Source organism: Pogona vitticeps, chromosome 15 (genome assembly GCF_051106095.1).
Source record: "Pogona vitticeps strain Pit_001003342236 chromosome 15, PviZW2.1, whole genome shotgun sequence".
Classification (NCBI taxonomy): Eukaryota; Metazoa; Chordata; class Lepidosauria; order Squamata; family Agamidae; genus Pogona; species Pogona vitticeps.
The window spans coordinates 7,892,992-7,914,158 of NC_135797.1; the positions used below are offsets into that span (position 1 = coordinate 7,892,992).

Here is a 21,167-nt window from a genome sequence, read left to right on the forward strand (position 1 = left end):
TTGTCGTTTTGAAGGAGCTAAAACGGTTCCTTTGGAGACTATACTTTTGTTAATGCAGTCTAAAGGAGTATTTGCTTTTCTTGCAGCCGCACTGCACTGTTGGCTCACATTTAGCTTCTGATCTGTGACAATCCCAAGGGCCTTCTCACACATCCTCACTCATAGTATTACAGTGCCACGTATTCCCCATCTTAATAACTGTTCATTTGTTCATTTGTTTTCCCTAAATGTAGAAGTTTGCACTTCGTCCTATTAAAATTCTTCTTTTTTTTTTTAGCCCAATGCTCAAGCCTCTAAAGATATTTTTTGAATTTTGTGTCTGTCATCTGGGTATTACTTATTCCACCCAATTTTGTGTCATCCGTCAATCTGATAGGCATTCCCTGCACCCCGTCATCCAAGTCGTTAAGACCATCTCGTACAATGTACTATGGCAAGGAAGCAGTATGACGCAGGGGCGGCTTCTGAATGGTTTAAAGAAGAGCTATGAAGTGGCCGCTTAAAGAAAAGCAGTGAAGAAAATCTCCTCTTCTCAGAACTAAACTACAAGCCACACACACACTTCTTTGCAAAACCCGAAGACTCAACGACATGTTACCTCCTTAAGAGAGCGGATCGCTCTCAATCTTAATCCTCCACAGAAGACCCTGGGAAGAAAAAAGTGCCTTTTCCATTCTGGAATAGTTAAAGGTGTTCTGCTGTTTCTCTTTTTGGGGATTCAGTGTACGTTTCTTATTGTAAAACAATCTCTCTAACAATATTTAATAATATTTTAATGTTTTGTAACATTTCATAAACCTCAGGATTTAATGTTGTTTTGTGTCATGATCTTGGGATCCAGTAGTGAGCCGGATGTGAATCCAGAGAAGTTCCCCAACTCTGGCCACAAAATGCCAGAAACGTTGGACTCTGGCTGGAAAACGCCCCCCCCCAAAAAAAACCCCACTAGAGCAGAGCCTTTTTCCAAAGGTCAGGTAAACCGAGTGGAGAGGAAAGCGAAGGTCTCTGCAAGTAGAACCTGTTGCCCAGAAGAACTCTATGGATCGCGGGACTCGTGCGCCAACCCCAGCTGGACCCCAGCAGGGACCCTTCGGAATGCCAGGAGGAGCAGGAGCCCCTCCCTGGAAGCTGAGAGGTGTTTGAACTGCGTCACGTCCAGGGGACCTCCTCTTTCTTCCGTTCCTGCCTGGAACTGACATGCCCTCTCACACATCAGAAGAAGGGCAAAAATATTGCCCTCCCCTTTTTTACAAATAATCATTTTCACTTTAAAATGCATTTTTCTTGTTCTAAACCAGTGGTTCCCAAAAGTCTTCACCACCAGCTGTGCTGGCCGGGGTTTCTGGGGTTTGCAGTCCGGGAACATCTGGGTTATCCGAGGTTGGGAACCACTGTTCTAAAGGGAAACTGTACTATCAGAAGCCTTGAAGGAATTCAATTCTTTTCCAAAAGGAGGACTTCCCCCCCCACCTAAACACTGCTGCCACACCTCCAAATTTTGGAAATGGCAGACATCCTGTTTAAAGTGGCTCATGGGTTGCCAATCCCTGCTTTAAAGGATTCTCCTTTCTAGGAAAGGGTGGAGTCTGAAAGGGAATCAGAACCCGCACGTCAAAAAAAGCTGAAGTCAAGTTTCAGGAATGAAAAATTCCTCCATAGATTATGCTACAGCCAGACAATTAGACAGGTAACACTGGACCGTATGGATACTCACTTTATATCACCATCACCACTTGAGTGAACATTTCAAGAGGTTTGACGAGTTTACTATATATAATAAATTGCATACTCTAGGTATGTGTATGAAATAAAAGAGGAAAGATAAACCAAGCTGATGGTCTGAACACTGAAAAGAATTGGTTTTCAAAGTAGAACAAAAGCAATCATTGTTTTTCTATGTTGATCAGATTAACACAGATATTCCTCTGGAAATTGTTGAGGAAGATAAAAGGAACGCCGCGTGGGTCTTAGATTAGTAAGCTCTGAACACAGCATGAATTCATGCACAAATAGGAAAGGATTACTTTTTGAAGCAAAACTAGAAACCGGCATCTCTACATTGTAAGTTTAGAATATTAAGGCTCAGAAGAGGCACAGGTAAATAGTCATAGCAATCACTGAATAAAAATAAAAATAATGCAACTTTTTAAAAAATGGCTTTGTCCAAACGGAGACACTTACTTTCCTGCAACATCAGCAGAGCATTCCGCTGCCCCTATTAATGTCCGCTTCGTCTCTTGGCTCAGCATTCCACTGTTGTATTGCTTCTGATAACTGGCCTACATTACGAAAAAAATAAATCTTTGATGCATATATAGATATAATTATTAAATTGTTCATATAGCAATAGCTGTGTGACAATATGTATCCACGCAATGTACTTAATCACCAGTAACTCCACATCAATACAACACCTATCATTTGACTATGAACTAACTACTAACACTATTAATTGATTCTGCTGAAAAGTATGGCCAGCGTGGACCAGCGGTGTAGTGGTAATTCTGGAAGTCCAGCCCCGATAGTCAAAGTCCAAAAATGCAGGCAGCCTGTACTGGTCCGTATTAACAAATGAGGAACAGGTCTTTTGTAAAGTCAATGGCTCTTAGTTCCATGTTCAAAACCAAACAACCCTCAAATCGTTTGCTTTGCAACAGGATGGGTCACAACAGTAGACTGTTCTTGCCAAAATACTTCTCTCACCCAACTCCGGTGAGGACTTCAGTTAAGTTCGGGGGAACGGGAAACCTTGAAGGGTAGTGGTGGCAGATAAAGCCACTCAGGAGGTAGCAATCCCGTCAGCCCTGGCTCCACTCTACCCCCGAAAGTGACATGAAAGATCTATGTGTACTGCTTGATGTGTCATAATGTCCTATTTCACATGTCCAAGTCAACAAATTACGCTGGAGTCTTGAACCATTCTGACCATCCAGCCTTTCAAGTGCTCCAAAACCGAGGGCGAAACTAGGCGGGATAGCGAAAGACCTGTTTCATGAAACCCACACTCGTCTCTGGACTGCACAGTAGCCAATTTGTAGAAGAAAAAGAGTGCAGTGTTGGCAGAGATCAGTCCCTCCTCTTAGCCCCAATTAAGCTTCCCCGTTATCTTCCCAGGGACTCTTTTCTTTAACAGATTTCCAATAATAGCTACTGGCTTCGAATTTAGAAAAAGAGAAGGCAACCCACAAGGAAGTGACACATGTGAGAGGAACTGAACTCTTCTTGAAAGTTAAAAAACACACAGAATTCTGGACTTCAAGGAGAACATGAGAGTAATCTAGTCCAACACACACATCTCACAAATGCAGGAGGTTAGAAATGTGTCTTCTGTGACACTGACGGCTCCTGTAAAAGTGCATTGCACACAATGGCCGCGGGATATCCGCGTGGCAGGACCGGCGATCGACAAAGACCCCGGGGACCTTGGCGTACCAGTGGTTCAATGTATCTTCCCAGAGACATAAAAAAAAATCTTTTCTCGCCAGTCATGGGATGGCAAGGACAAACACACACACACACACACACACACACACCGGTGACATACTTTTACTAACGTATCAATGTACTGGGCAGGACAATTTTTAAAAAATGGATATACGAGCCGGAGTCATGGTGCCCACTTTCCTGGCTTCAGTTCCGAAAAGGAATGGGGCACAAAGGCCATCCTGATAAAGAATGCACAGTTAGAACAAAACTGCAAAATAACACAACCCTCCTGGCGATGGGGAAATGTTCCCAAGTTACACCACTGCCTGGGAAAATGTCTCGATCTTGACTGTGGGTTCTGTGACCAGAAAAGAAAGAAATCAGCAAACGAACTGGGGGAGAACTGGAGAACATTTCCTTCAGGTGACCAGGGCCGGAGAGAGGAAGCTTCGCTGGTTTCTGGATATGTATGGCAAGCGTGAGGGAAGCTGGGGAGTGTAAGTCCTCCTCCTTCTCCTCCTCCTCCTCCTCCTCCGAATAGTCAGGGAGGGCAGAAAAGTACACTTTCCTTTGACTGGGGAGGGGGTGTAAGAAGACGTAGTGGCACCGCCATGAGAGCGACACACCTTGTTAATCCCATCAGCTGAATCCTGAAACGCACTAGCCGTCCATCTGGTGAGTGGACAAACAGCCCGTCCTCCCATCAACGCAGGATACGGCACCGAGATCGGATGAGGGAGTTAGCCTCTTATCCTTCTCTCCTCATCACACAGTTTCTTCATCTGCCCCACTTGGATGTCACAACTATCTCTCTCCCTCTCTCTCCCTCCCTTTCTCTCGATCTCTCTTCCCTCCCTTTCTCTCGGTCTCTCTTCCCTCCCTCAGCATCAGGTTCATCCTTTGAGCCCTCTGGGCAGAACAAAAGTCACTGGCCGTGCAGCCATCCCTTCCTCCACTGGGCCAAGGATGGAGTGGGGCAGGGCCCACAGGCAGAAGCCCTCTCACTTTCTCAATTGCACAGACTAAAGCCTATCCAACACACACACACACACACACACACACACACACACACACACACACACACACACACACACACAGAGTCTTGTCAGAAGCTAATGCAAAGCTAATTATTTATTCTTCAAGAAACAATTTAGAGTTCTTAACTCTTCTGCAAAGTCTTTCTGTTAAAAAAGAGACATTCTACTCAGTCATTTATATGCAACAAACCAGCATCCTGCATTTTTGGACTCTCCTTGCAGGACGGAATAAATATGCTTGGCACGGTTCTCAAACGTTGTCGGCGTCTAGCTCCCTTGGCCTTACTGGCCGCTGGCGGTCCGTGGCTCCCCAATGTGATCCTTTGGGTGCCGGGAAGGGGGACGGGAAGAAGGGAGCAGGAAGCCCGGCCTGCGTTGGACTCAGTCCCAAAGTCAAGTCCTAAAACGTTCATGTTGGGAAAACCTCTGGTTTTTGTATTTCAGGAAGAAAATTAGCAGCTTCAAGCAAGTGTTTTAAATTGGTAACCAAAGATTTGGAATGACTCTGTTGGGTAAAATTTGAATGGGGAGAAGGATGATCTGATCTTCCTTCCATTATGTTTTAATTAACTGCTTTAATTATAATTTATCGCTTTAAAGAGGCCTGTGAGGAGAGCAGCCACTAAAACCAGGAGGGCCAGCTAGAATCCACACCTTTCAAAGGAAGGGGATGATGCCTTGGCAGAATCAGAATCAGAGATGCCCCCACAAGGTCCTCATGAATGGGGGCAAATATGATTTCCTACTATTTCCTTACTATAATGATATTCTATATGCATTTTTGTATCTCTATTTATATGTATTCTCTATAGTCAATGTATTTTGTATCCTCATGTCATCTCAAAGTATTGAATCTCCTGGCCCTTCCCGCCTGGCGCTCACAGACATTCCTACAATATCACACAGCTTTGTAAGAAACCCCCCCCCCTTCAAGGCCAACTCAGAATAACTCCTTTTCACAGCGTTTCAGGGCAAAGACTGTAACTTCCAACAATGGAGGACAATCCGTCATTAACATATTTAGAGATAAACTGCACAATGGATCACACACATTCACAAACTTGGCAGCCACTAACCCTGGGATGCAATTTTGGATATTTTTTTTCCTCACATCTACCACGGCCAATAGGATGACCCAACAGGCACACATAGGGTTCAGGAGACCAATAAAGGGATGCTGTGCTTTATGGTCCTTTGTAAGAAACTTATAAAATGCTTTGCCAATGTATGATGAACACACCCAATCTGACTTTTAAAGACGGGAGTCCAGCTATATGTTTAATAAAAATAACAATTGACTCGCATATAGTCTGATTGATGCACTATCTTTATCTGTTATTCCCTGCCGGAGAACTGAAACCAACTGAAACCTAAAATTGGGTGCTAACACTAACAACAGGGATCCTGAGAGAGAGAGAAGACTGAAACAGAGAATTCCTCAGAAGCAAAGAATTTCCTATATGGAGGATTTCTGAGGGCAGCTTCTGATCTGCTAAAGATGTGTCAAGGGGAGGAAGCGAACAGCATCTGCTGAAGAGAGAGGTTTATGGCAGCAGCAGCAGTGGTTGAAAATAACATATCTAGAGACTCCTGACCTCTATCCCTTAGAGATGGGCCTCATGAGGTGTTTTAAAGGAAGAGGAAAACCACACAAGAGCCTTTCTTTCGAATCTCCATGTTCTTTCCTTGATTCCAAGAAGGGAGCCTCTGAACACACGCAAGATACCTGCATCAGTGAAAGAAGCTTCATGTCCTTTGTATGTGAAACGGCCCGATAGATGTTCCATCTGGGAGCCTTGCGAGGAGGGCGGTTGCAAAGGACTGGGTGGCTTGATCAAGGGGAGGGGGGCTCCCAACAGCCAAGCAGAACCTCCAGCCAGAGGGAGGGGGAACATTCAGCCCTTCTTTCCCACTTTAGCCCCTTTTTTACCCTTCATTCTGTCCAATAAGCTGATGATAAAGTTTCCCTACTTGAGGCGAGGATGGCAGTGTAAACCAGGAGGGCTGTCAGCACTCCATCAGAATTGACAGGGGAGGGGCACCAAAGCATGATGGCACACACTTTGGGAAGGCCTGACCCTTTGGCGACACTCGCCATGCGCACCCGCAGCTCCAAACTGACCACGACACTCCGAGCCATATTTCCTTAACAACAACAAGTCAGGAATCGTAATTGTTAAGGAAAAACTCTGTCCTCATTGCGTAATAAATGATCCAGGGTCATTTAACATTAAGACTTTGATTCTGGCTATGAGACTCGCTAAAATTTGTAGCAGTGGCACACGTCAGAGAGAATGGATTTTTTAAATTCATAGTTAAATATATCTTTAAAAACTCAAAAATTCTTAGGCCTTCGATTTTTTTTTCTTAAACCATCAGAAATTCAAACATGTTAAGTATTTGCAGCCCTAAGCTTAGAAGAAAGACATAAAAAAGGAAAAAATACAAACTATTTGTGCTGTTAAGAGACGCAGCCTGGCTTCCTCCATTAATTCAGCCATTTCTTCAGAATTTATATCAATTGGATTTTCTACATTGCATGCTGGACATCTAAATTTTTTCATCTGTTGATTGAATTCTTCTGAATCTAACTGCAGAGAGGAAAAACAAGAAAGTAAATTTACTTTCACTAGAAGTCTCAACATGAAATCAACGATCTCGGCATTAAAATTATAGTTAGCTGGTGCCACCCTAATTCAACTATATTTTGGTGCTTACTGGTTTTGTTCCTGGTTCTGTGAACTCGAGAAGAGCTATTTAAGCCTTGTTATGAACGGAAAAAGGTTTGCCCTAAGATTTAAAGAAGTAGAGTATTTTGCTGTTAAAGGTTTGGTTAAGAGAGTCCTGGACAACTTGTGGCCCTCCAGATGACCTTCATCGGCCACTCTCTTCAGCTCCAGCCAGAAGAATCATGACTCAGAGATTCATCAGGACTCCAACGCCATCAGGAGGACCAAGCGTTGCTCACCCTTGCTTAAAGAATGAGAGAAATCGCAGAATCATCCAATGGTCAAGCTAGAAGGAATCTCAAGGGTCACCAAGTCCAACCTCCTGCCAAAGCTGGGAAAACATCCCCGACAGATGGCCGTCCAAATTCCAATGAAAGAAAGTCCACTGCCTTTTGAAGCAGGGCATTCCATTATTGAAGAGCTCTCAAGGGTTCAAATCCAGTGGTTCAAATCTACAACTAGAGTAGGCCTATTAAATCAGTGAGGATCTGGTGAATCAACTCCTCCAAAAATTCCATAAATGTGATGGCCCAACTGTAACTGCGGCTTCCTTTTGATGTTCAGTCCCTGTCTGGTAGTTAATTCTCTTGTTTAGTTAAAAAGCTTCCTTCATTTTAATTTGATTCTATTAGTTTGCGCCTTATCCTCTGGAGCTGAAGAAAACAAGTTTGGTCCATCTTCCATAGCTGTTATCAAGTGTTTGAAGATAGCTAGGATATCATCTCTCAGTTATCCCTTTTTCAAGCTAGACATATCCGACTCCCTCCACTGCTCTTCATAAATAAGGCTTGGTTTCCAAACCCTTTACTCTCATTGCTACCCTCCTCTGGATTAGGTGAAAGCTCATCGCTGCCCTTCCTGAAGTGTGAGACCCAATACTAGACGCAATATTCCAGGTGAGGTCATGACCAAAGCAAGTCAAATGCTAAACTTACTTCTTTTAATCTGGAAATTATGTTTCTGCTGATGAAGTGTGTGTGTTTATTTAAAAAAGAAAAAGTAAAAACAGAATCATAGTTGTAATAAAATAAGGAGAACAACGTATATAAAGAGAGCAACATATCTTTCCAGAATAGTAAACAAACCATGGCTACACCTGAAAGGACACTTTCTAAGGCTGCATACCTAAAGAGAGCTGCACCTGATAGATCAACGCTTTGGCCTTCTTTTGCTCCGCTATAACTCAAGTACCCTCAAATTCATTCCCTCCTTCTCTGCACTCCTTTTCAATTCCACTTCATGATGAGAAAAAATCTGATTCAGTGCAACTAGATGGAAGTTTGATTTCACTAAAATACGAGTGTGAGTCTGTGGGCCCAGGCAACTGATCATGTTATGCCTTAACTATTGGTACAGCAGGACCCCCCTATGTGTGGGGGATCGGTTCTTGTTGGGGGGGGGAGGCAATTCAGACCAGCCTGGGGAGATGAAAGTAGGATGTGGAGGGGATGGAGAACAGGCCAGGGAGGCCCAGTTCGCATTAACGTAACAAGACTTACTTTATCAAGATCTTCGTCTGTTATAGTTTTTTCAGCCAGTGCCCAGTTTGCATCAGCTAAGAATCTATCGAACTTCAACATTGCAAAGGCAGTGGCCAGCAATTGTTTGAAATGTTGAAAAACATTATGCCTTGCCATGCGCTTTGGAAAACTAACATTACAGAGTCCTGTAAAAACAGAAATATAATGAATTATTCCCTGTAAGAAGTGTAAGGAAACAGCAAATACCTACAAGAACTACTCTGGACATTTTTATTTGAATGGTTAAATATAAACAGTCTTAAACTATGAGAGTCGTGCAGCTTCACTTTCCTAGGCTAAACAGTCCTTATTCAAGAAACTAACTCAAACAGAAACTTCACCTGCCTCATATACTCTCTTTCTCTTCCTGTACAGAAGAGCATCACAACGACGGACATGTTTTTCCCTTTCTAGCAGATTTACGCAACTAGTATGTTTGTAAGGGAGAAATCAGAGCTATTTGATGAGATTTAGCCCAAAAAGTCGAAACGCAGCTTACAAAATATCAGCACTCACGTCAAGCCCAGCTTACTCCAGCAAGCCTGTATTTGTTCTGTATCAAACAGAAGGCCGTTCTCTGCAGGCAACACATGTGGTTTTCTCTCACACATTTTCTCCTCTAGTCCTATAGATTTCTAGGCATGTAAAATGTGTAATGACCACATCTAAGGAAGTGGCCAGCAAAATACTCTCTGTGAATATTCATACAAATTCTATTTGCCATGGTTGACAGAACATCTCTCACAAAGAAGAAAATCTTCAAAATTTGTACCAGAGTAAGTGAGACAACCCCTTCACGGATTGCTGCCTTGTCGTGAAAAAGGGGCTTGGGTAACTCAGAGAAGCTATGGGCTATGCCGTGCAGGGACACCCAAGACGGGCAGGTCACAGTGGAGAGTTCTGACTAAACGCGATCCACCTGGAGCAGGAACTGGCAAGCCACCCCAGTATCTTTGCCAAGAAAACCCCATGAACAGAAACAAAAAAGCTAAAAGACATGACCTGGAAGATGGGACCCTCAGGTCAAAAGGCGTCCAACATGTTACTGAGGAAGAGCGGAGGACAAGTACAAGTAGCTCCAGAGCTAATGCAGTGGTTGTGCCAAAGCCGAAAGGACGCTCAGCTGTGGACGCGCCTGGAAGTGAAAGGAAAGTCCGATGCTGCAAAGAGAAATACTGCATAAGAACCTGGAATGTAAGATCTGTGAACCTTGGGAAGCTAGATGTGGTCAAACAGAAGATGGCAAGAATAAACATTGACATCCTGGGTGTCAGTGAACTAAAATGGACGGGAATGGGAGAATTCAATTCAGATGATTATCATATCTACTACTGTGGGCAAGAATCCCATAGAAGGAATGGAGTAGCCCTTATAGTCAACAAAAGAGTGGGAAAAGGTGTATTGGGATACAATCTCAAAAATGATAGAATGATTTCAATACGAATCCAAGGCAGAACTTTCAACATCACAATAATCCAAGTTTATGCACCAATGATCAATGCTGAAAAGGCTGAAATTGACCGATTCTATGAAGGCCTACAACACCTTATAGAACTGATACCAAAGAAAGATGTTCTCAGTCTAGGGGATTGGAATGCTAAAGTAGGGAGTTGAGAGATAAAAGGAACAACTGGAAAGTTTGGCCTTGGAGTTCAAAACGAAGCAGGGCAAAGGCTCATAGAGTTTTGTCAAGAGAACAAGCTGGTCATCACAGACACACTTTTCCAACAACACAAGAGGTGACTTTACAGATAGAAATCACCAGGTGGGCAATACCCAAATCAGACTGATTATATTCCCTGCAGCCAAAGATGGATCTGAACCAAATCCCTTACGAATGCACAGTGGAAGTGAAGAACAGATTTAAGGAACTGAATTTGGTGGACAGAGTGCCTGAAGAACTATGGATGGAAGCTCGAAACACTGTACAGAAGGCAGCAATAAAAACCACCCCAAAGAAAAGGAAATGCAAGGAAGCAAATGGCTGTCCAACGAAGCCTTAAAAATAGCAGAGAATGGAAGGGAAACAAAATGCAAGGGAGATAGGGAAAGTTACAGAAAACAGAACACAGACTTAAAAAGAATAGCATGGAGAGACAAGAGGGCCTTCTTAAATGAACAGTGCAAAGAAATAGAGGAAAAGAATAGAAAGGGAAAAACCAGAGATCTGTTCAAGAAAACTGGATATATTAAAGGAACATTTTGTGCAAAGATGGACATGATAAGGGACAAGAATGGTAGGGACCTCACAGAAGCACAAGACATGAAGAAGAGGTGGCAAGAATACACAGAAGAATTATACCAGAAATATCTGGATGTCCTGGACAACCCAGATAGGGTGGTTGCTGACCTTGAGCCAGACATCCTGGAGAGTGAAGTCAAGTGGGCCTTAGAAAGCATGGCCAACAAAAATATGCAAAATATATAATACGAAAGGCCGGACTGGAGGAATCCCAAACTGGAGTTAAGATTGCCAGAAGAAATATCAACAACCTCAGATATGCAGATGATACCACTCTGATGCCAGAAAGTGAGGAGGAATTAAAGAACCTCTTAATGAGGGTGAAAAAGGAGAGCACAAAAAATGGTCTGAAAATCTAAGATCATGGCCACTCTTCCCACCACCTCCTGGCAAATAGAAGGGGAAGATATGGAGGCAGTGACAGATTTTACTTTCATGGGCTCCATGATCACTGCAAATGGTGATAGCAGCCACGAAATTAAAGAATGCCTGCTTTTAGGGAGGAAAGCAATGACAAACCTCGACAGCAGAGACATCACCTTGCCAACAAAAGTCCGAATAGTCAAAGCTATGGTTTTTCCTGTAGTGATGTATGGAAGTGAGAGCTGGACCATAAAGAAAGCAGACCGCTGAAGAATTGGTGCTTTTGAATGGTGGCGCTGGAGGAGGCTCTTGAGAGTCCCCTGGACTGCAAGGAGAACAAACCTATCCATTTTGAAGGAAATCAACCCTGAGTGCTCACTGGAAGGACAGTCCCTGAAGCTGAGGCTTCAATACTTTGGCCATCTGATGAGAAGAGAAGACTCCCTGGAAAAGATCCTGATGTTGGGAAAGTGTGAAGGCAAGAGGAGAAGGGGGACGACAGAGGATGAGATGGTTGGACAGGGTCATCGAAGTGACCAACATGAATTTGACCCAAATCCGGGAGGCAGTGGAAAACAGGAGGGCCCGGCATGCTCTGGTCCGTGGGGTCATGAAGAGTTGGACACGACTAAACGACTAAACAAACGAAGTGAGACAGACGGAAAACAAGACTATTTGCTTATGACTGCTTTATTTCGGATGAACATAATAGCTTAGGCTCAGCAAAGTCACCCAGTGGGCAAGTTACAAGCGTAATTTCAGATCTAATGGTCAGGTAGGTGAATTTTAAACAGGGGAATTAATATAGTTCTGTCAGTTTTGTCTGAATTATATATTCATTGTATATTAACAGGTAGATAATTATATCTGAATTAGACATTAAAATTATGAGAGATAGTTTTTATTATTCAAGCCAAATTTTATTTTAAATCTTCAAGAACGATTTTTTAAATAATAAAACCGTAAAAACCTGAGCTGTAGTTTAATACATTTGGCTAGTTAGTTATGGGTGATGAGCAATCAGATGGTGGTGGTGGTGGTGGGGAATGGACAAGAGGGAGAAGGGGGAGAAGGGAAAGAGGAAACATGGATTAAAGGTGGGAGGGACAGGTGATTGAAGAGTGGGCAGGGAGTGAGCCATGCGGGAGTGCTCTCATTTTATTTCTTTGAATTCCTGCTCTCTGGTATAGCGCTATATCAGATAGAAGGGATTTTTTTTAAAAGCAGCAGCAGTGTTTACACGGGTGGAAATGATTCCAAATCCCCCCATAACAGACTGACCTCTGGCAGGAGAGCAGAATAACTGTACGTACGTTGTGTGTATGGTTAGATTTGCGTAGTGGTTATTTTTCATCAGAACCTCATACAACATGGTTTTTATTGTCAGTGGAACCGAGGCCTTAGCCACCAACTCACACACACACACACTCAGAGAGAGAGACAGAGAGAGAGAGAGAGAGAGAGAGAGTTAAAATATAGTTTTATAGTAACATCTCTTCTAAAATAAACAGTGGGCTCGACACCCCTGTTGTGGCACCCGATGTCCCTGCCAAGGAGAAAAACTACTGATAGAGATGATGGAGAGCGCTTTGGAGTGACCCCCCCCGCTGGTGAATTCTTTCATCCCACCCGAGTTAAAGGACAGTTATATAAAACAAAATGTGGTCCTACAGAGTTTACGGTTCACATTTCTCCAATGCTAGAAAATAAAAAGACTGTTTGTCAGAAAGATTCGTTGCCAGTTTTTTCGGGGGGGGGAAGGGAGGATGGAGATTGCCCGAACTTGAACCCACTCACAGTATGCACACACAAAAAAAATCACACACGTCTCTATGTGTGAAATAAATGTTACAACCCATTTGGAAAAGGGACAGAAACAAACTAGAGAAAATGGAGGAGCTAAGAGATGCTGACAGATTTTCAGAACCAGAATCCACCCCATTATCGCACCATCTCTGCACAGCATTTTACACAGCCATGAGAAAAAAAAACAGGTTTACAGTATTTTCCTACTAGAGTTAGAGCCTGAATTAATTAAATTACACACATTTAGCATGAAATAATAATTTACATCATCATCATCCTTATGGCAATAATATGGGACAACCAGGACAACCCTATCTGCTTACTCAAAAGTATGTCCCAGACAATCCAGGAATGAGTAAATGGGATATCTGTCTAAGCATTGAAGGTTAGACGGTGAAACAAGCACAAAAGACGGACAGAATAAAGCATATGAATAGGTGGCCTCTGACAAATAACGTATCTGAGATAAGAAAAGGGGTTGACAAATTTATATTCTGGGCAGAACAGACAACTTTAAAAAGCACATTTCATCATTCAAGAACTAATTTTTAACTGACCATAACTATTTAATTGTTCTGTAAACTATATCAGAGGATCAACAAATATATTATTCTTCCAAAAGAAACAATGAATATATTAAACATTTTACCTAATGCGATAACCAGCTTTTTCACAGTGGTAGAATTAATTATCAAGGTTAGCAAAGATGATGATACAGAATAGAAAAATATCTGAAATATAAAAATGCGTGCAATTAGCAGAGAACAAATAAGACATAAGACATAAGAAATTTATTTGTCATTGCGCCCACAAGTGGGTGCAACGAAATGAGGTGCTCTTCCCCAAGGTAAAACTGGACAACACTACAAAAAAAAAGTGAAAATATACACAACTTTCACCATCCAAATATAGATACCCCGTTTTCTCTCAGCAATTAAAATTCCACCAAAAACCTATGGCCCCGCGTTTAAACTCAATACTGCACTTGGGTAAAAACTGTTCTTGAATCTGCTTGTCCTTGCTTTCAATACTTTTTAAAAATGCTACAATATTTTGTTAATCCCCCTCCCCGTATCAGGCCATTTTCTGATACAATGATCCTAAGCATATTGATTCAGTCCCAGTGTGCTCACTAGCACTTACTCCCCAGTAACTTCACTTACAAAAATTATCTAGTTACCTTTGAGAGATTAAAGCTATTTTCACCAAAACAGCAAGACAATTTTTAACTCCCTTTAACTTAAAATAATAATGTCAATGGCAGCAAAGTACCTATATAAAATGAAGATGATTTCTGTATCACAGCAGTCAAGGGACATATTTGAATTTACATTGCCCTTAAGTGTGTATCAAAAAAGTAAAGGTCAGTAAAATTGAAGGCATACATTAAAAGGCTCAATGGTGAGCACTGAAGTTCTGCAATGCCCTTTCCCATCTTCCCAGAAGCTTCCCCAGGGCAAAAGCAGTCCTAGGGAGTCTCCAAAGCTGAAACAGGCAGACAGGAAGCTTGGAATTCCTTGAAATGGACGATTTCCAGCACCCTGAGATCCAGTAGAAGCAGAACAGCACCCGCAGGACCTGGCCCGTTATTGCAAGCTGTCCAAGTTCTAAGGCAAAGTATTTTTTGAGTGCCTTGGCTTTCAAGACGCTCTTGTGGTGGCTGAAAACCGGTTAAACTTCTCTGAGGACTGCAATTATGTTTTGATGCATTGTGAACCGCCTAGAAAGTGTCAGCACTGATAGGGTGATATAGAAGTTGAACTAACAGATAAATATAGATCAAAACGGGAAACTGCACATATGGAATCTCCTTACGAACATTCCCAAGGGGGAAGACATTAACTTCAATATTTACTATACCAACGGATCTGAGGCCTGGGCAACAGACAATTAATCTCACCCTTAAATACCTCTTACACCATTTCTTGTGAAAAACTAGGGCCAACGTTCCCTCTAAGCTGGGAGGCCACGCTGGGCTGCATTGGGACCGCACAGCCGAGCCAGTGTTGCTACCCATTGGCTTCTGGTTGCGGCCAAAATTCCCTGCAAGTAGGGGAGGGGGCCTCACAGGGGAACAGCAGAAAATTAGAGGGAACCTTAACCAGGACCAACAGATTATCCAGCCCCAGAGTTATTTCAACCTTGCATGCTGCCTTTCATTAAGTTTGCCTGGGAGGGACCTTCCTGGTCTAGGGCCACTGTCAATCCATCGAGCAGAGACCCGCCTCTGATTTCAAAGGGAGCCTCCCCTCTCCGCTTAGCAGCCTTTTTAGTCTGCTGGTACTTCGTGCACCCTTAGTGCCCTGCGAATGTAGTCTGCAGATGTCGGCTGGAAGCCGGCTGTGAGTCTGTTGAGGCCTGTTGCTCTAAACGGTCCCTTTTTTGTACCGTCGGCTGGTGATTCTTCCTCTTGCCAGTGTCTCAGGGTGAGTTACTGAGACTGAAAGAGCCACTGGTGGAGACAATAAGGGGGGTCTCCTCTGAGGAGACTTCTGCACCGTGACTCCCTGCACTTCTGCTGTGCACCTAGAGGTTTTTAACCAAAGCTCAATGCTCTTCCAAAACTCATCCTTCTAGGGTCTTGGTGGAAGGACACAATTTTTCTCTTGAGGCCACTGATGAACACTAAATGAGGTGCTTTTGCGGGAACAAGATCTAAGTGGCGAGTTAACAGAACTGGCACTCTAGAAATAAGGACAAAATAAAGTGGACCAGATGTAAGGATTACCAGTGTGGACATTTTCTCATCAAGAATACAAAGCACAATCGTATTCTGCAAATGTCTATGCAAAGGTAAATCCTCTGCGCAACACTACTCTGCCCACAAAGAACAGCCCAGTTCTCGGTGGCAGATGCCTGCAGAATCTTACCATCCGTTGGTGAGAAAAGTACAGGTCACTTGGAGCTGAACTTTTGCAAGATGTCTCCAGGAGGGTCTACTCGTTTTCCATCTCCAGTAATCACTCCCTGCAATCCCTCTGTCACAATACATATAGAATGCACCATATAGATGTACGTATATAAAGTAATTTCCAAAGTATTTAAGTTTACCGTAGTCTTAATCTCAAGGTCTTGTGCCCTTACACTTGGGGTTCGACTGAATGCCAGAACCGTGTTAAAAGTGGGAGTGCCTCTGATGCCACTCCAGACAAGGACAGCTCCCCAGCGCCAGTTAAACCCATAGCCGAAATGGCTCAAGAAAGGAGTCAGTATGCACATAACTAATGCACTGAATAAAAAAAGAGAAAGAATAATAATTAATGAGGATGTATTTATATTGCATTTGTTTAAAAAAATTAAGCAAATGACTACCAAATGTATTCGTTAGACAAGAGATCCATATTATATCAGCTTTCATATAATAAGTCATGGCATTTATTGATCCTCTTATTACCCCTTGGCTTGTGGTGATATGTCTCAATATATCAGAATGACCTGGAGAATGGCCTCTAGAGATGGATTGCTGGAAGTCTCAGATTCCACTTCCTTGTATTTCAAGAAGGAACTTATTACTCTAACTCTAATTAAGTGCATTAGCTGAGAGGTTTTGCTAATTTTAATGCTCTTCCGTTTTATCCAAGATCACTTTGATTGATTTTTCAATATGCTGTCTTTTACAGTGCTTTACTAATTAGGAGGTCTGTGGTGTCCCAGTCCAAATGGACAAAACGAGGTCCTTACAATCATCCACCAACCCTTCCCTTGGTCCACAAGTCAAGGAAGCCACACTGCTACTTGCAATGGGAGGAAAGGCAAATACCTTCTTTCCAGAAATATGACAGCTACTGAAGAACAGTTTAGTGAAATATCTGTTTTTTTAAATCTGTTTTTATTCTCCTAGGAAGTTTGTAAGCTGCTGAATGCTCTTAGTGGAAAGATGGAGTGAGTATGTATGTATTTATGTATGTACTGTATATAAATAAAAATAAACCAGTATGTACTGTATATAAATAAAAATAAACCAATAAACAAATAAACAAACAAACAAACGAATGAATGAATGAATGAATGAATGAATGAATGAATGAATGAATGAATGAATGAATGATAAAAGCTTCAGTAGGTCAGTTAAAAAACTCCCCATTATTTCAATAGCAAGAAAGAATTTGCAGCTTAAAACTATGCTTTCCATTTTCTGCACTAGACTATTTAAAACTATTTAAAAATCATACATTTGAGGAGGTATAGTCCATTTGAGATATTTGATTCTTTAAATTCTTTAATCCAAAAGCCCACACCAAGACATATACGGCATTTATGTTAGCCGCCTAGAGTGGTCCTTAGTTGACCAGATAGGCGAGATATAAATGAAATAAATAAAATAAATAATAAATAAATTCTACATTTGTACAAAAAAATAGATAAAGGAACCTGTTACTAAATCATTATTGATGTATTCTGACAGGTTTGATATAAACCTGAAAGGAATTGTTAATTCCGTTTTGTATAAAGCAGTTGTAAAGAGCAAAAATGCTATAAATATTTGTCAGGATCCACGCTAAGAATGAATTTAAAGGTAACAATTTATACAGCTGGGATGATACAAGATACTTGTATCAGCTAGGAAGGGAAACCAAGGGTTGGCTGAGCCAAGAATAAAGCCCGCATCCTCAGCACACATTATGGTGGTGGTGTGTTGACGTGAGGTCGTGGAGAGAACTTGGAGAAGACTCTGACTGCTGGACTGATTTACAAGGACTCTGAACTGATTAATGCCTAAACTCTGTTGATATTGCTGTGAATGACCATTGGACTGAAGAAGGACAAAGCTGTATGTATATATTCTGCTATCAATACTGTATCTTTGCTTGGTGACTTCATCAATCTGGAAATTCTACTTGTTAGTGTCACCTGGCACCTGCTACAACTCTGTCACTGGTTATGGGCCCAGGAATATGCAGCCAAGGTAAATGCTGACCTGAGAGAATCCAGTGAGCCAAAATGAGCAGAAGCTGCAGCAGTAAGTAAAAACAGCTTTAAAATACAGTCTGTAAACTGCCCAGTGAAATGATGATGTCAGGACTGACTATAAAGAAGCTGAATGGGGAGAATTACTCCACATGGCTGCAGAAAGTCCAGCTACTTCTCCAAAAAGAGTCATTATGGGACATAGTTGAAAATCCATCAGCTGTGTTAAATGAAAGAAAAAAGGTACAGAATAGCAAAGCACTTGCAATAATCGGCTTGACTCTAGAAGACCGTCTCCTAATCCATTTTAGAGGTCTAACTTCAGCGAAGCAGGCGTGGGAGGATCTAAGGGGACTCTTTGTAAGAGTGTTGGGAGTCAAATACAGCTAGCAAGGAAATTATTCTGTACCAGATTACAAACTGGTGAGAGCATGTTACAACATTTAGAGCAAATGAAAACAATGCTCGTGGATTCAATAGAAAAGAATATAGTATTTACAGAGCTACAAGAAGGTTTCATAATTCTCTCTTCATTGGACCACACATATGACCAATTTGTGTCAAATTTAGAGGTTCTATCCTCCAGCTGAACTGACTATTTTGAATGTTACTAGTAGGCTTTTGGAGGAGGAACAGAAAAGGAAAGATAATATGCAACTCAGTGACACTAAACCCTCTAATCAGCATAAATTACAAAGAAACAAGCCAAGTGAACTTGGGGGGGAGGAGGTCACAGCTGCAATTATTCAACCTGGAAGGCGATGTTTTGCCTGTGGTTCCAGACAACACATGATAAGAAATTGCAAATCTAAAAAGAAGAGAGAAAGAAAACAGCCACAACAAGACAACGAATCACATCTAACAGAGACTATTTACAACTCTAAAGACCACAATGAGGAATGGATTATTGACTCGGGTGCCACAGCTAATATGTGCAAAAATAAGAAGCTGATCTACAATTTCCAAGCTGTATTTAACCAACAGGTATTTTTGGCTGATGCTGTGAGTGCCAAAATAATGGGTAAAGGTAAAGTGAAACTACCATGTCTAATACAACCAATTAATGTGATATGTCTACCTAAGCTAAAGCATAATTTAATATCAGTCAGCTCATTAGCAAAAGAAGGTTTTACAAGCACATTTTATAAGAACAAATGTGTAATTAAAGGAGAAAATCATCAAATGCTAACTTGTTACATAAGAAACAATGTATACAGGTTAAGCAATGTGAATGTAAATAATGTTTATGAAAATGTATGTCCCCATAAGGATTGTATTCACTTATGGCATTTAAGGCTAAGTCATGGTTTAGATTATTGAAGCTAGAATGTAATTTCTGAATGGGATATGTAGTAGTGAACAATGTAAAATGGATTCCATATTGGTTCTCTGTATAAATGATTTCTGCATGCTGACAGCGTGTTTTTGCAGAGGGATGTGGGAATGTTCTCTTGTAGGCCTGAGGAGGACATTCCTAGATAAGAAGACTGGTCATTTGTTATGGCGGAGTGCAGACGGATCTAGGAAAGCAACACCTGTTTCCCATGAGAAGAGAAGAGAGAAGAGAAGGAGGGTCTGTTTACCTGACTTCATGCCGTGATTGGATGAAAGCGTGAGAGACGGAGAAGGAGGGGGGTGTTCCATACAGCTATGACCTCACCTGTCCGTCACTGCTAAAGCTGTGAGTCATCTACCAATGGTGTGACGGAGGGTGGGACATAAGGGGTGGAGCTGTTATATAAATGGGAGTGAATGTGTTTGAGAGATTTTAGATAGGGACTGATAGGGCTTGGATAGGGTTTAGAGAGGAGTTAGGAGATCTGTGATATATTGTGAGAGTCTGTGTATGCTAGTGCCTTTATTATAGTGATTGAATTATTATTTAATAATAAGTGATTTACCATTCCTTTTATTTGTACCCAATAAACTTGAGTTTTTATTTTGAATCCTATTTTGGCCTGAAGCTACTTATTTGAGGGAATGGTTGGTGGCAGTGGAAAAGAAGAGTGAAGTAGAGTGACGTAACGACCCCCCTTTGTGAGGCCGAGGGAGGCCGTTACAGGGGGTTTCCAGCTAAGCTTGAAAAAGGAACTCTTGCTGTGGACAAAAGCCTTTTTCCTGATTTCTCATTTTTGGAGCTTGTTGGACTACAGTTTGCTAGGTCTTGTTGCCTGCTGTGCAGTGCAGGTAACAGACTGATAGAGATGTAGGGGATTAGGTAGAAAAGGGGGGCTTTAAGCCTTTTGCCCACTCTAATAGAGCTTTTTAGTGATTTTTCTAGGATTTTTAGTGTTTTTGTATTTAAAGAGAATTATTGCTTCATTTATACTTTGTATCATTCCTTGAAAATGATAACATGCTGGCTTATGCATTAAACTGACTTTCTTTTGTGAATTTCTATATTTTTCTTAATAAATTAATAATTATAAAAATCAATTGGTCTCTTGAACAGTGGAGCTGCCTTAGCATTACCCTAAGGGAGAATTATAGGGCCACATTTTGCTACTGAGTCCCACCCAGACTGAGCTAAGTATGTCTACTGACTATAAAGCTTATGTGTCTTTCTTTTTTGGAATTTTCTAAGGTTGCAGAAGTATATTTTTAGGGCAGACTTGTACGCAGAAGTGTTGGGGCAGCCTTTGGCTGAAGTTACCAGGGCTCGACTCAGCCTAATGAGGGAACACAAGCTTCTAATTACTCTCTGTCCGACCGGTCAAGCATCCTCTAGGGGAGCTGATCGCTGACAATGTTAAGTACAAAACATTGTGTAAAACGATAGAAAATTCAATTGGTGTACATTTAAAACTAAGTGACAAGTATATAAATTGCCAAGCTTGTCAAATAGCCAAAAGTAAATGTACTCCAACTAATAAATACAGTAATATACAAGTAGAGAATATTTTAGATCTAGTATCTATGGATTTAATTGGTCCAAAACAAGCATCCTTATGAGGAGCAAAATACATTCTATCTATATAGGACCAGAAATCTAGGTTTGGTTTCTGTTATTTAACGAAAGATATGAGCTCAACCCATATAGAATTTGAAAAATGGTTGAGATTTGTTGAAATAAAAACAGGAAAGTTAAACAAATTCAGACTGACAATAGAACAGAATTTACTCATGCAAAGTTCCA

At 41.7% G+C, this 21,167-nt stretch overlaps 1 protein-coding gene across 7 annotated transcripts in view; it reads right to left on the bottom strand.

The window, feature by feature from the left end:
• The window catches only part of LOC140702815 (solute carrier family 9 member C1-like), a 117,341-nt gene that overhangs the window by 77,127 nt on the left and 19,047 nt on the right, over positions 1 to 21,167 (bottom strand). For all 7 annotated transcript variants that reach the window (XM_078381985.1, XM_078381984.1, XM_078381983.1 and 4 more), the window contains exons 9-13: positions 16,175 to 16,352; positions 13,773 to 13,854; positions 8,692 to 8,858; positions 6,914 to 7,054; positions 2,182 to 2,279 (exon numbers count right to left, since the gene is read on the bottom strand). In XM_078381985.1, the coding sequence (XP_078238111.1) occupies positions 2,182 to 2,279; positions 6,914 to 7,054; positions 8,692 to 8,858; positions 13,773 to 13,854; positions 16,175 to 16,352 (666 nt within the window). The remainder of the gene's footprint in view (positions 1 to 2,181; positions 2,280 to 6,913; positions 7,055 to 8,691; positions 8,859 to 13,772; positions 13,855 to 16,174; positions 16,353 to 21,167) is intronic.